Source organism: Lissotriton vulgaris, chromosome 2_1 (assembly GCF_964263255.1).
Source record: "Lissotriton vulgaris chromosome 2_1, aLisVul1.2, whole genome shotgun sequence".
Classification (NCBI taxonomy): Eukaryota; Metazoa; Chordata; class Amphibia; order Caudata; family Salamandridae; genus Lissotriton; species Lissotriton vulgaris.
In genome coordinates, this window is record NC_141687.1 from 1,554,498,719 (window position 1) to 1,554,513,510 (window position 14,792).

The 14,792-nt window shown below is 45.8% G+C and overlaps 1 protein-coding gene across 2 annotated transcripts in view; it reads left to right on the plus strand.

The window, feature by feature from the left end:
• Positions 1-2,503: 2,503 nt before the first annotated feature.
• HEG1 (heart development protein with EGF like domains 1) overlaps positions 2,504-14,792 on the plus strand; it is a 220,261-nt gene continuing 207,972 nt past the window's right edge. The window contains exon 1 of one of the 2 annotated variants that reach the window (XM_086957440.1): positions 2,504-4,943. In XM_086957440.1, coding sequence (XP_086813566.1) covers positions 2,936-4,943 — 2,008 coding nt within the window. In that variant the 5' untranslated portion in view covers positions 2,504-2,935. The remainder of the gene's footprint in view (positions 4,944-14,792) is intronic. The other variant, XM_086957439.1, reaches the window with a different exon arrangement.

Sequence of the window (14,792 nt, forward strand, 5' to 3'; positions counted from 1 at the left end):
GGGGTGAGAGGAAATATTATGGGCTTATACCAGTACACTCGGAGGCCGGCATATCCTCCGAACCGTACCACCTCGCGTAGGACTGGGGCTCAATTACGTTCCGGACGATATACCTAGAGGAGTGTATTGTCTGCGTACGCCAAAAGCATCAAGCCATAGCCTGGGAAACGCATGGTATATCGCATGGTCCATGGTATATCAGCCATTATTTGATTGCTGGAGGCATTTGAGCATAAGTCAAAGTAAGATGTATTTTCATACTCCAATATTATTGTGCAATACCTGCATAACAGTATAAGCTAAAATTGAACGAGGAAATTAGGTGCGGTAGAGAGCTAGGATAAATGTCAAAGAGTGGGTAGAACTGTTCGGTCCATTGATTGTGAATTGAATGGAGCTGACCTGAATGAATAGGTGAGCTGATGATCAGTCTGATAGAAAAGATGCAGTCTGCTTTGGTTTGCTCACTGCACTCTTAAGTTTTCAAGTTGTTGTAGAAGCATGGAGTATGAACAATATCATAAGCAAGTGTGAGTACAAGTATAAGCGTGCTGGCTATCCAATATAAATATTTATCTTTGAAGCAGATCTTTCAATCTATTTATCTTTTTGCCTAAAACAGTCTGTTAATGCCAAAATGTTAAAAGATTGATTGATTCAAGGTCTGTTTCTTATGGAGGGTTTTATGTATTTCATTCAGAGTTCCTTTGGGAAGATACCTGTATTCATTGAGTTGATCGCAGTTCTGGCTGGATTTTTGACGAGCAGTGTGAAGGCACTCAGGGAGACTGAAACTGGTGGGTGGGAAGTAATTCAGATATACCTTGCAAACAGCAAACAGTAAGGACCACTTGCGGGGAGGCCTTTTGCTGTGTAGCCAGAGGATCAGGATTTTCTATGGTACAACTTCTTCAAGTATTGCAGCTGATTGACCCTTTTTCCTCTAAACTCTTCTAGGTGGGCTGTTGTTTGTGATATTGAGGCCCTTCAACAGCTCTCCCTATTCAGATCTTCTGTCCCATGTTAAGGGTTCTTTGCCACGGTCAGCTTTCCAGCCTGCAGGTCAGCTTTCCAGGGCAGAGGGCAGGTCTTCGTGAAGCATTGCAGATATCAGGTCTCACGGTTTGTTAACTTTGCTGGCTCCAGTCAGCTTTCCCCACTATCTCCTCCCATGCTGTTCTTCGGAGCAAAAAAAAAGTAGGATACCTTGGATGAAATACAATTTAACGGCTTCACAAATTTGGATGAACCTGGCTAATTACATTATTTCACTGTGCCCCCTTTTCCTTTATCATCTCACAAGTATATGTTTCAGTAGATTTTAATGTTGCTCCATGTGTTATAAAAACCTAAGCAGGGTTCACAATGACAACTTACTTGTATATTGATTCACTTACAGCATTGTCATCACAGGAGTGAATCTTTCTAGTTTTATGTTTAGAAACTATGGGGTAGATTCACTAAAAACTCACAGTACGCAGTCAAAGTTGTTGCGCTGTTTTGCGTGAGGAGAGAGCAGGATTGCACCATTTATACTAGGTGATGGTACTGTCCTGCGCTCTCTCTAGTGCTGATGCACAGTCAGGTTGCCTAGCATTACACACACCTTTGCACTATAGTGCAGAAGTGTTGGATTCATGCCTAGCCTAGGCTTTGTTGTGGGAGGATAGAAAATATTATGCCTAGACAAACAATAAAAATTGCTCTGTTTTTGCTGCATGCTGTACAGCGTGGTACATCTGCAAAGTGGAGAAATTAAAATATTTCTCCTTTTTTACCCCTGCCTCAAATAGATGGAGCAAAGCCTTCTGTACTATTATTAGTAGATTGGGCGTTGTGTCAAAAAACACATGGAGCCACAAAACATCCATGCACCATATACATTTTGTGTTACATTCAGGCAACTTTGCAGCGCAAAGTAACGTTTTGGTGCTGTAAAGTGCATTTTAAATAAGCATTTGGGGCCGGTTTGCTTCACTTTTTTTACACAAACGAGCGCAAAATATTAGTAGATCTGCCCCTAAGGTTTCTGATAAACTCCATTTGATGCAGCAATTCGTTCTAAGGGAAACGCTCCTACATAAAGAAATATACGTTTTGAATATCGAATACTTTAACACATTTTTACATGACGATTCACTTCCCATGCCGTCAGAGGACTCGGTTTGAGTTCTGGTCCTTAGAGGCAAGCCAGGCCATCTGTTGTGCTCTGGCTCAACACTCCCTACTTATTTGCTGTTTATCTACCTCTGTATTTTTCCAGAAATGCAACAATTGTGCTGGCACGTGCTGTCCGACTTTGTGCATGGGGGTAAGGGGTGCGACAGAGAGACACCCTGCAGCGACATATTGTGCGTGAGGTGGTGTGTCAGAATATAGGAGCGTGTTTCGAGCAGTACCTTCAGTTTGGGTGGCAGGGAAGGTTTGAAGGGGCGGGTGTGTTGTCTTCCTGTGGGTAAGGGTGGGGAGCAAGGAGTGGGGGCAGAGCACGCCTGCAGGCAGCAGCGTCCTGCCTCACAGACACTCGCTCTGCTCGCTCCGCCGCAGCAGGACGCACTGGGCTGCTCCCGAGGAGGGCTTCAGGGGCTCCCGGGCTGGGTCTGGACGCAGCCCCGCTGCTGATGTCAAACCTCGAGCAGGAACCCGCCCTCATCCTGCTCCGGGCTCCGTGGGATCAGCGTGAAGCAGCCAGCCAGTCCCTGGCAGCTTCCCTCCGCTCCAGCCACTGCTCGGAGGCAGCAGATGCGAGCAGCCCCCGCTACTGTCAGCCCCTGGCCGCGCGCGGGAGGACTTGCAGAGCCCGGCTGCTCACGCCGATGCCCTCGTGCCCCTGGCTGGGCTCTCTCTCTGCTCGTGTTTTACCTCCTCTTGGCCCCTTGGTGAAAGTATTGTGTTTTAGTGCCATGCCCCGTGTCTGAGCTCGCTGCTCAGCACCATGGTCCCTGTCGCGGGGCAGCCCCTTGCCCTGCTGATGCTACTGTTTCTTCTACCCCCCTCTGGTTCTTCTTCCACCGGACCCTTCTTGGACAGACCCGAACCAGCGACCCAAAGGTTGAACAAACGGCGGGAAGCGCCCCTCTATCCCGTCCCGCCCCCCTCCTATTCTCCCACAAACCCGGGTGCATCGGGGCAGGGTGGGTCGCAAACTCGCAGCTTCGTCGGAGCCTCACAGACCTCACACCCGAGCCTGGGAAATGCCCGGGCAGAGAGCGAGACGGCGGGAGCATCCTGGAGAGCCGGAGAGAGGATGCTGCACAGTCCGGGGGCGGCAGAGCCGCTGCCCCGGAGAGAGGGAGGGAAAACAGAGGGACCGACCTCTGCAGCAGTGAGGCGAAGAGACCACGCTCACCCCGGAGGGGTGGTAACTCAGTACACCCCATCGGAAGTAGAGAGGACAACATTTGTGACTGCTTGGAATCCAGCGCCGGGGTCAAGCCACCACCTCTCGCAAATAGTGGACCTATCCACACAGGAGAGCATGCAGGTCAGCGTTACACCAGGGACGAGCAAAGCACACCCTCACGTCTCACCAGAAGCAAGGAGGCGAGAGGTGCAAAGTCACATTCTATCTGAGCCAGCTAGACAGGAAGCACAAACTCACACCCCATCTCAACCAGATAGACGAGAAGCACACACTCACATCCCATTAGAAGCAGAGACGACAGAAGCACAAACTCTCATCTCATCTCAATCAGTGAAGCTAGAAGCACAGACACAAATGCTAGCTGGACCAAGGAGGGTTGAAGCACAAACTCACATCCCGTCTCCACCAAGGGGACGTGATGCACATATTCACATCCCGTCAGAACCAGAGATGGCAGAAGCACACACTTTTATCCCATATGAATCGGGTAGACAAGAGACGTACACTCACACAGCATTAGGAAGACAAAAAGAACAGGCCAGCATCCCGTCAGAAGTCACAAGACCATATACTCAGGCTCACATCCCATCAGAACTAGAGAGCGCAGTACCAGAAACTCACATCCTATTAGAACCAATGAGCGCGGAATCTCACATCCTCCCAGGATCAGAGATGAAGAAGGTGCTGGTCTATTTGGTATCAAAGAGATCTGAAAATCTGACTTCCTCACAACCCTGGAGGCCAGAGGCTGGGCAGACAGAAACACATATGCCCTCAGAACTGGCTACGACAGAGCCCCAGACGCTACCAGAACCTGGCAGAGATAGTGGTGGATCTCAAGGGGGATTAATTCATGCTAGGTCACCACGTAACAAAGTTGCTGGCTATCACACTTTCCAAGAACAAGATGCTTCTGCAGTTCATACCAAAGGGACTGAGACCCCACCTGAACTGGGAAGAACACGATCCGCATCTGCATGGAAAGGAGTTCGAGCTCTGAACCGATCCGAAAGGATGATGATAGTAACAAGGGCATCAGGTGCAACCAGAAGCTCTCTGGGTTTAGATGTACTGGGACAAGTAACATCAAGGCCTGCAGAAACTTTGTCAGAAGAGTCAAAAGACCCAGACCTATCAGAACCACCAGACACAAGAGGTGAAGCCTCCTCAGAACCAGATATGAGGACACTTGTAACCCTGCCGGAGCCAAGGGGTGAAAGAACCAGGACACCCCCAAAGCTGGATGGAACCAATAAAGGGACCACTTCCAGAGCATTGGAGGCCAAACCTCACTCCCCGCCGGAACCTGGTGGGGCAGCATCCCAGACCCCATGTGGTCCAGAGTCTTGTCAGACAGCCGCTGAGGCGGACAGGAGGTCAGCACGGACAAGCGTTCAGACCTCCAGAGGTCCTAGGCCATCTTGGATGAGAGACCCTTTTCCAAGTGAGTCAGACCCAGATAGGACAGAGAGCCACATCTCATTGAAAGCTTGGACTAGTCCTCTGGGAGCCTTGGACCGAGACTGGAGAGGAGGGCTGGAGCGGAAGCAAGTTGATCCAGTTAGCATATCCGAGCCAGGTGAGCCCAGTCTGTGTCTGCAGTTTAGGACTGTGTTCAACTCCCATTGTAGTTTGTCAATGAGTGTTGGGAATGTGGTCTCCTTTTCTCTTAATAGAGTATTTAGCGCCTCCTCTTTATTTCACTGTTCTCTTTTGTAAATTATCTGATACAAATAATCACAGGGTCCTTCATTTTCGGCTACCCCACAGATACAGTGCTGCAGTGGTGTAAGAAGCTGCCTCTAAATTGGTGAAACCCACTATTCACAGCAATAACTCATTAACCGCCCCTATAGAGAGAATATGAAGTTGGGGGTGACTCCTTATCCGATGGTGTGACTTAGAATTGATAAGAATGTAAGGTTCCTTCCAAATGAGTGTAATGCCCAGTGACGGAACGAAGGGCTCTTTTTCAATTGGTGTAAATCACTAGTGTTAGGAATGTTGGTCTCCTTCCACATTGATGTAACTAACTAATGATGGAAGACTTGACTTCTCTTCCATTGTTTTAATTCACTAACAGTAGCAATGGTGCTTTCCAGAACCAATTTGTGTAATTCACTAATGATGGGAGCGAGGGGCTCCTTTCTCATTGGTGTCAGTCAGCAGTGATCGTAACGTCTAACTTCTTGCACCGCACTGTAACTCACTAATGAAAGCAGTGTTTGTTCTTTCATTTAGGTGTTACTCACTAACAGTTGTAATGTGGGCTCCCTTCTACACAAATGTAACTCACTTTGTTAAACAGGAGGGCTCCTCATGCGTTGAAGTAAATTATAATAGTAGGAACTTGAGCTCCTTCCATAGCGATGTCACTAAAATGGCAGGAACGTTGGGGTCCTTTCACACTGATGTGACACACTAATGGTAGGGATAGTGAGCTCTTACCAAACTGTTGTAACTTACTAATGATACACATTTTGGTGGGTGCTCCATATACTTTATGCAACTCACTAATAATGTAAGAATGTTGAGATCCTTCCATACAAGTGTAACTCACTAATAGTGGGAGCGTTGAGTTCTTTAAAAATTGTTGTAACTCTCTAATGGTAAACATGTTGGACTCCTTATATGTTGATGTAACTCACTAGTGGTAGGATTGTTGGTCTCCTTCCACACTAATGTAACTCACTAACATTAAACATGTTGGGCTCTTTTTGAGCTGATGTAACTATCTAATGCTAGGAATTTTGAGCGCCTTCTGAATTGACGTAACTCACTCATGGTAGGGTTGTTACGCTCTTTCCACATTGATGTAACACTCAAATGGAAAACATGTTGGGTGCCTTAAGCATTGATGTAAGTCACTAATGGTAGGAATATCAAGCTCCTCCCATACTGATGTCACTCACTAATGGTAGGCATGTTGAGCTCTTTCCACATTGATGTAACTCACTAATGGAAAACATGCTGGGCTCCTTAAACGTTGATGTAACTCACTAATGGTAGAAATGCTAAGCTCTTTTCCACTGGTGTAACTCACTGCGGATTGGAAGGAGGACTCTTCACCCATGTGTATAACTCCACAATAATAGTATCTAATGTCACCTTTCACACTGGTGTAACTAAGTACTGAGAGGAAATAGGGCTCCCATTCTACAGGTCTTGCTCTGCAATTGTCAGAATTAAACACTTCTTTCCCATTGGTGTTCTTAATTACTAATAGAAATGTTGTCATTCGTCATTTTTGGGGAGTGTCTGCTGAACAGAAGGCGCTTGTGCTAGGGATACTGGGCTACTTCCCTGTGGGTGTATCCCACCAATGACATAATCCTGAACTTCTTCCCCATCTAAGTAACTCCCTTCTAATGGCAAGTAGAGTCTCCCACTTCTCTAGATGACTCTACATTGATAGGATTGAAGTTTCCTATTCGATTGGTATCCCCATGGTAGGAGAATGGTTACTTTCCCTAGTATTGTTACACTCCCCCATGTTTTCCCTAGTATCATAAGACGCCCCTAGGCTTTCCCTAGTATGGTAAGACTCTAGGGGTGTAACAAAGGCCCCTGCAGCACCCGCGGTGTGGAGGGCCCCCTGGCTTACCCATGTTGGATGGGGTCCCCTCAGCACCTACTGATGGGAGTGCGAGGGGCCCCTTCAGCAAAACTTGCAGGGGGGCCCTCACGTTTTGTTGCGCAACTGTAAGTCTCCCCCATGCTTTACCGAATATTGTAGGACTCCCCCATGCTTTCCCCAGTATGGTAAGAGTCCCCCAAGCTTTCCCTAATACCATAAGACTCCTCCATGCTTCCCCTACTATGATAAGAGTCCCCATGCTTTCCCTAATATCGTAAGACTCCCCCATGCTTCCCCTAGTATCGTTAGATTTCCCCCATTCTTTCCCTAATACCGTAAGACTCCCCCATGCTTCTCCTAGTATCGTAAGACTCCCCCATGCTTTCCCTAATATCGTAAGACTCCACCATTCTTCCCCTAGTATTGTAAAACTTTCCCATGCTTCCCCATGTATCGTAAGACTCCCCCAGGTTATAACTTTGCATTGATAGGATGAGGGCTCCTCGGCTCTCGGCCTGGTACTGCAGTAAGAAGAGTCATGGTCTCCTTCCTCACTAATGCCATACAGTAAGAGGAATGGTGTGTCACCTCCTGGTTGGTCTTACTCAACAGTGATAGAACTGTTAAGCTTTTTCGCTGTTGGGGTAACTCTATAGTGAAAGGAAAGGGATCTCCTTTCTTAATGGTGTAACTCTCCTTGAGAGGATGATTGACCTTCTCCCTCATGGGTGCAGTTCCCTACTGATAGCAAATGGGTTCTTTCCCTATTGGCATGTCTGATCAATTATATTAAAGTTGAGCTCCTTAACCAAGCACGAACTCACCAGTAATTAAATGAATTTGCTCCTTACCCTCTGTGTATCTCTGCAATGATTTGAATGGGGGCATCATCCTCCTTAATGTATATGCTAGGGGTGAGGCACTGTTCTCTGATCGATGAAGCCTACCCCTCATATACACAATTGTAGGCTCATTCCCATTGGTTTTATTCTATAATGAAGGAAATGCCAAGCTTCTTCCCATTCATATACCTTTGTAGCAATAGGATTGTTGAGCTCCTTCTCCTATTAAGCTCCCTCCGGTTGATTTACCTCTGTAGTTAAAAGGAATGTTGAGCTCCTTCTCCTGGGTCTTACTCTGTAGTGACAGTAATGTTGAGCTTGGTGTACCTCTGTAGCAAAAGGAAGGTTTAGCTTGTTTCCTTGTTAAACTTTTTCCTGATTGCGTATATTTGTAGTGATAGGAATGTTGAGCTCATTCCTGTTGGTGTACCTCTGCAATGATATGGATGTTAAGGTCCTTCCCATTGGTGTATGTCTACAACAAAAGGAATGTTGAGCTTCTTCTCACTGGTGTAACTCAGTAGCAATTGGAATGTTGCTCTCCTTCTCATTCATGCAACTCTCTAGTCATATGAATGGTGTCTCCTTCCCATTAGTGTAACTGCAGCAAGGGTATTTTTGAGCTCCTTCCCATTGGTGCAACTGCAGCAATGGGAATTTCGAGCTCATTTCCTACTGGTGTAACTGCAGCGATGAGAATGTTGAGCCCCTTCTCATTGATGTAGCTCTGCAGCGATAGGAATGTTGGTATCCTTCTGATTGATGTATCTCTCTAGTGGCTGGAATGTTGAGCTCCTCCACCTTGGTGTAAATGCAGCAGAGCTAATGTGTTCCTTCTCATTGGTGTAACTAAAGCATTGGGAATGTTGAGCTTCTTCCTGTTGGTGTAACTCAGCAGTGATGGGATTTAAAAAAAGATATTTCATTTCATTGTCTTACTTAGTTGTGCAGATATCACACATAAACATAGAATACATTCTTGTCTTCATTCCGCAACTAGGGCCAGCTTCCCTAAATCCCTCCCTCTAATTAGGCCCATATTCCATAAACTCCCTAAACTCTTCCAAGTATCCTCTCCTGTAAGCCCTCGGCGCCCTACCATCTATCTTGATTACACATTCATTAGTTCATTAATGCAAAATTGTCATTATATCTGATGCATATACATTTGCTTATCACTATGAAAATGTGTCAATTTTTGCTGCCACCCACCTGATTCGTATACCAACTCTTCTGCATGTAAATGGAATGTTACGTTTCTTCCCGTTAGTGTAACTCTTTAATGATGTGAATCTAGAGCTCCTTCCCCTTGGTGTAATATTGTGCAATGGAAATTGTAAATTCGTTCCTGTTGATGTAACTCTATAGTAATCGGAATGTTAAATTTCTTCCCTTTGGTGTAACTCTGTTGTGATGGGAATGTTAAGTTCCTTCCCTTTGGTGTAGCTCTGTTGTGATAGAAATGTTAAGTTTGTTCTTGTTGGTACAATTCTGTAATCATGGGAATAGTATGTTCCTTCCCATGTGTGCAACACTTGTTATAGGAATGTTAAGTTTGTTCTTGTTGGTACAATTCTGTAATCATGGGAATAGTATGTGCCTTCCCATTGTGTAGCACTGTTGTTATAGGAATGTTAAGTTTGTTCTTGTTGGTGTAACTCGGTTTTGATACGAATCTTAAATTACTTCCCTTTTGTGTCACTCTGTGGCGATGGGAATGTTAAGTTCCTTCCCATTGGTATAACTCTGTTGTGATAGGAACGTTAAGTTTGTTCTTGTTGGTGTAACTCTGTTGTGCTACGAATCTTAAGTTCCTTTACTTTGGTTTAACTCTGTGGCGATGGGAATGTTCAGTTCCTTTACTTTGGTGTAAAGCTATTGTAATGGGAATGTTAAGTTTGTTCCCGTTGGTGTAGCTCTGTTGTGATAGAAATCTTAATTTGCTTTCAATTGGTTTCACTCTTTTGTGATAGGAATGGTAAGCTCCAGCTCTTGGTTGTAACTGTGTAGCGATGGGAATGTTCACTTGCTTCCCATTGGTGTAACTCTGTTGTGATAGGAATCTTAAGTTCCTTCCCATTGGTGTAACTCTGCAGTGCTAGGAATGCTGAGACCCTTCCCATTAATGTAGCTCTGCAGTAATGACAGGGATGGCTCAATAATAGAAGGACTAGTGAGCTGCCATTTCACTAATGATGCAGTGAATGACCCCTCATCCACTGGTGTACTCAAATGCTGGGCTTGTTTACTCCTTTCACGTTCGTGCAAATCACCACAAATTGGGATGTGTGGATCCTCTGACACGAGTCGAACTCACTAGTGATGGAGCAAGGGGCTCTCTGCGTATGCCTCCTGTATCTTTCGTCTTCTTGTGTCAGGCGCTGAATGACTTTCCTGTATTCACTAGTGTCAGTCTGAAAACCGATGGAAAAGAGTCGAGCACTTCCAGGGCTGAAGCAGCTCCTGCCGAGGGTCATTTCCTGTTTAATAGGAAGTGAAACCACAGTTTTGTCTTTAGTGCGCCACACATTGTGAATTGACTGCTATCCCTGTTCCAGTTTTGTAAATGAACACAAACTGTAAATTGTAATACAGACAGATGGGTCAATAGATTGGTGTATGAACTGTGGATTTACTTCTCTATCATCCTTGGGTGGAATCAGTGCATGGCTTCGGGTTTCTCCTCCACCAGTACTCAGTCACCTATGCATTTCATTGCCATCGCTGCCTACTAAAGCTATGACACGCCTAAGGGTGACCCTGTGTTGTTACTGCTTATACAACCAAGCCACGTGGGCTTCAGTATATTCCTGTGGGCTGTCCCTCTACAGCACAGCCCCACCCAAGAACCATAACCTTTGCCCTTTCTAGGATGGCTGGCAAGTCAGCTTGTGCAGCTGTCTCTCGCACTACTTCCTTACACTACACTTTAAATACATTAGCATCATGAGAAGTGTTTCACCAGTCATTCTACATCACACCAAAACACTTCACGCGTTGGCCACAATGCACATGAACAAACCTAGGTCAATTTTTGCAGAAGTGAAAAATGTGATGGCTCGCTTTTACTCCCATGGGCAAAAAAATGCGAATTGTTTAGCCGTACTCGGTATTTTTCACTACTGGTTCAAATACTTGTTGTGGTTCAACAGCTCACATTGACAGACGAAGGCGAAAACCCTTCATAATTCAGCAAAAGCTACAAAGTTCCACAAAAACCTGGCATCTCATCCAGCGGAACAGATTTGAGCAAAAGATGGTGAATCTGTTTGCGCAAATGACATTTCTCCTGCATTGCCTTCGGCATCTGTTGCATTGTATTGTTCACTGTACATGAGGGTGGCGCCTGCATGCACTCTGTTGCTTGCTCGCCTTCTCCCCTCTCTGCATTCTTGTGTGTTGCGAACTAAGGTGACAGGAGTGAGGGACGCCTTCCCCATTGGTTTGGTTGACTATCGATAAGGTCGGGGGACTCAATCCCATTTGTGTTGTTCACTACTGATAAGGACAATGTTTTTCTTCACCTTAGATGCAATTCACTAGATGCAGGAGCAAATGATTACTTTCCAACAAGAGATGAGAGACGTGAAGGAATCCTTCACCACTTGTCTAGATCACTACTGATAAGAGTAAAGGTGATTTTCACCACATGTGTTATTCACTAGACACATGAGTGAAGGGTTACTTTCCAACCAGTGGTGAGATCTAGATCACTACTGATAAGAGCAAAGGTGATCTTCACCACATGTGTTATTCACTAGACACATGAGTGAAGGGTTACTTTCCAACCAGTGGTGAGATCGAGATCACTACTGATAAGAGCAAAGGTGATCTTCACCACATGTGTTATTCACTAGACACATGAGTGAAGGGTTACTTTCCAACCAGTGGTGAGATCAAGATCACTACTGATAAGAGCAAAGGTGATCTTCACCACATGTGTTATTCACTAGACACATGAGTGAAGGGTTACTTTCCAACCAGTGGTGAGATCGAGATCACTACTTGATAATAGCAAAGGTGATTTTCACCACATGTGTTATTCACTAGACACATGAGTGAAGGGTTACTTTCCAACCAGTGGTGATATCTAGATCTTTACTGATGAGAGCAAAGGTGATTTTCACCACATGTGTTATTCACTAGACACATGAGTGAAGGGTTACTTTCCAACCAGTGGTGAGATCGAGATCACTACTTGATAATAGCAAAGGTGATTTTCACCACATGTGTTATTCACTAGACACATGAGTGAAGGGTTACTTTCCAACCAGTGGTGAGATCGAGATCACTACTGATAAGAGCAAAGGTGATCTTCACCACATGTGTTATTCACTAGACACATGAGTGAAGGGTTACTTTCCAACCAGTGGTGAGATCGAGATCACTACTGATAAGAGCAAAGGTGATCTTCACCACATGTGTTATTCACTAGACACATGAGTGAAGGGTTACTTTCCAACCAGTGGTGAGATCGAGATCACTACTTGATAATAGCAAAGGTGATCTTCACCACATGTGTTATTCACTAGACACATGAGTGAAGGGTTACTTTCCAACCAGTGGTGAGATCTAGATCACTACTGATAAGAGCAAAGGTGATCTTCACCACATGCGTTATTCCCTAGATACACGAGTGAAGGGTTACTTTCCAACCAGTGGTTAGATCTAGATCTTTACTGATAAGAGCAAATGCGAGCTTCCCCACAAACTGTTATTCACTAGATACGTGAGTGATGGGTTACTTTCTAATCAGGGGTGAGTTCTAGAAGCCGAAGGCGATCATCACCATAGATATAATTCACTAGATACATGAGTGAAGGGCTACTTTCCAACCAGTGGTGAGAGGAGCAATGGACTCACCACTGGTCTAGATCACTCCTGAATAAGGGCAAAGGCGTTTTTCACCATAGATGTAATTAACCAGATACAGCAGCAAATTCGCTAGATACAGGAGCCAATGGTTACTTTCCAATCTGTGTACCTCACGAGTGAGAGGAGTAAGGGACTCCTTCACCACTGGTCTATATCACAACTGATAAGGGTGAAGACCTTCCATATATATGTAACTCTCTAGTACAGCAGCGAACTTTGCAGTAGGTGTAACTCAGGGGCTCAACTAGACCCACGCTTTGGGTAGGGGGGTTACTATTTTAAAGGGTTGGGGGTGTAGCCATCATCAAAGTCGGAGTCACTATTACTGTTAGGGACTTCCTCCACTGTTAAATGTTCCATTTTAATACCCAATTGGATGCAGAATTGTGTGCTTCTGGGACAGTCTCTAGCAAAATGTGCTTTATAAGAACTTTGAGGGTAGCTGAATAGGGCTTAAGACATAATTTCAAGATATTTTGAAAAAATCGACTCCCTGTTCCTGTCCCACCAGATGTTTTTGAAAAGTAGAGGACAATGATGTAGTTTAGGCACATTTGTTTAGTTATTTGATAACCATACATTTATCAGCATTCAGTACATTTACAGTATTAGTAGGATGGGATGTTAGTACAAAAGATCATTGTCTTGCTGTCAGGTACAAGGTAACTCATGAGCAGGCTCTCAAACTCATGGAATGCAGAAAATGTACACCCTGCTACTGTGTGGTAACCCGAAGTTCCAGCTTTTATAAAATATTCTTGATTTTGATATGCTTAGGACCTCCAAAAACCTTAACCCCTCCCACGCTTCTGACGGAACCGCTCCGTTACACCCCTCGGGTGGGCTGTGCTGGTGACGGAGTGGTTCCGTCATGGCCCGCTCGCCGCGCCTGCGTAGCGCGTTTCATTGCGCGGGCCGGGCCATGACTGAACAGCTCCATCACAAGCACAGCCCACCCGAGGGCCGGGACGGAACAGTTCCGATATAAGCGTCGGAGCTCCGCGCAGCCGCCCCACCCCCTTAGCCCTGCGGCGAAATTGCCGCCGCAGGGAAAGGGTTAAATGCAATCCCCTCTGGGAAAGTTGTTGGCTGTAAAACAACAGAAAGCACAAAACCCGAGTTCAAGGTGTGAGCAGTGCTTTAAATGGGCCGGTACTCACCGGTACGGAGTACCGCCACTTTTTATTTTTCTCCCTTGGAGTACCAGAACTTTTCCATCACCAAGGACAGTACCAGTACTCTTAGGGGAAAGTCAGGAAGTGCAGGATCGATGGCATTGGGGGCTGTGCTCTGCTCAGCTGCTGCCGAAAAAGAGAAGGCAGAATGGAGGGAGGGGCAGTGTAAACCTCTAAATGGAGCCACTGCTGACAAATCCTGCAGCAGCTCATTTGCATCACTTTAGGGCTGTTTAGGGTTGTGGATGCCCTGCGGGCCTCTGTGAATAAAAGTTAAGGGTCCAATCAGACCCTGCCCAGTCAATCACACTGTAGGTGTGGGACTCTGAGCCTATCCCCTACCCGACAAATCTAATTACAGCGCGACACTGGAGATGAATGCACCTCTCAGCACAAGTCGGGGGGGGGGGGGGGGGGGGGGGGTACACACTACCTAGCATCAGATTGGGAAGGCAGACATTGGGCGATGGGATGGTGCCTAAGGGTCTCTCTGCTTTTCTTCCTTGCTTGTCCAGTCTAGCGCCCTGAAGCTATAGTTTGCTGGGAAAGGGGGAGAGTTAGTGAAGTGGCCTTGCTGTGTGCCTGTGGTTAGCACCTTCGCTCCAGTGTCTTTCAGGCCTTGGTTGGGGGGGTTATGTTTGCATAGACTGTGAGGCATCTTTCCCAGATAGGAAAATTGAGATGAAGTAATGTTAGGGTCAGAGCTGCCTAATAAGGAACTATGGAAATAGGTTTGAGTCTCAGCTTCAGCTCAACATCCTGTGATTCTGGGCAAATGACTTTTATGTTTCATATGTGCCTAAGCTCAGAGACAATCTGCATTGACATGAGATTCCCACAATAATAAACGTAACCTTTTGCACATGGGAGGAAAAACCAAATACTCTACATATAGCAGAAATATTTCTTTATTATCAAGTACAATTGGCACTAGGAAAATGTGGCTCCAATTAAATGCC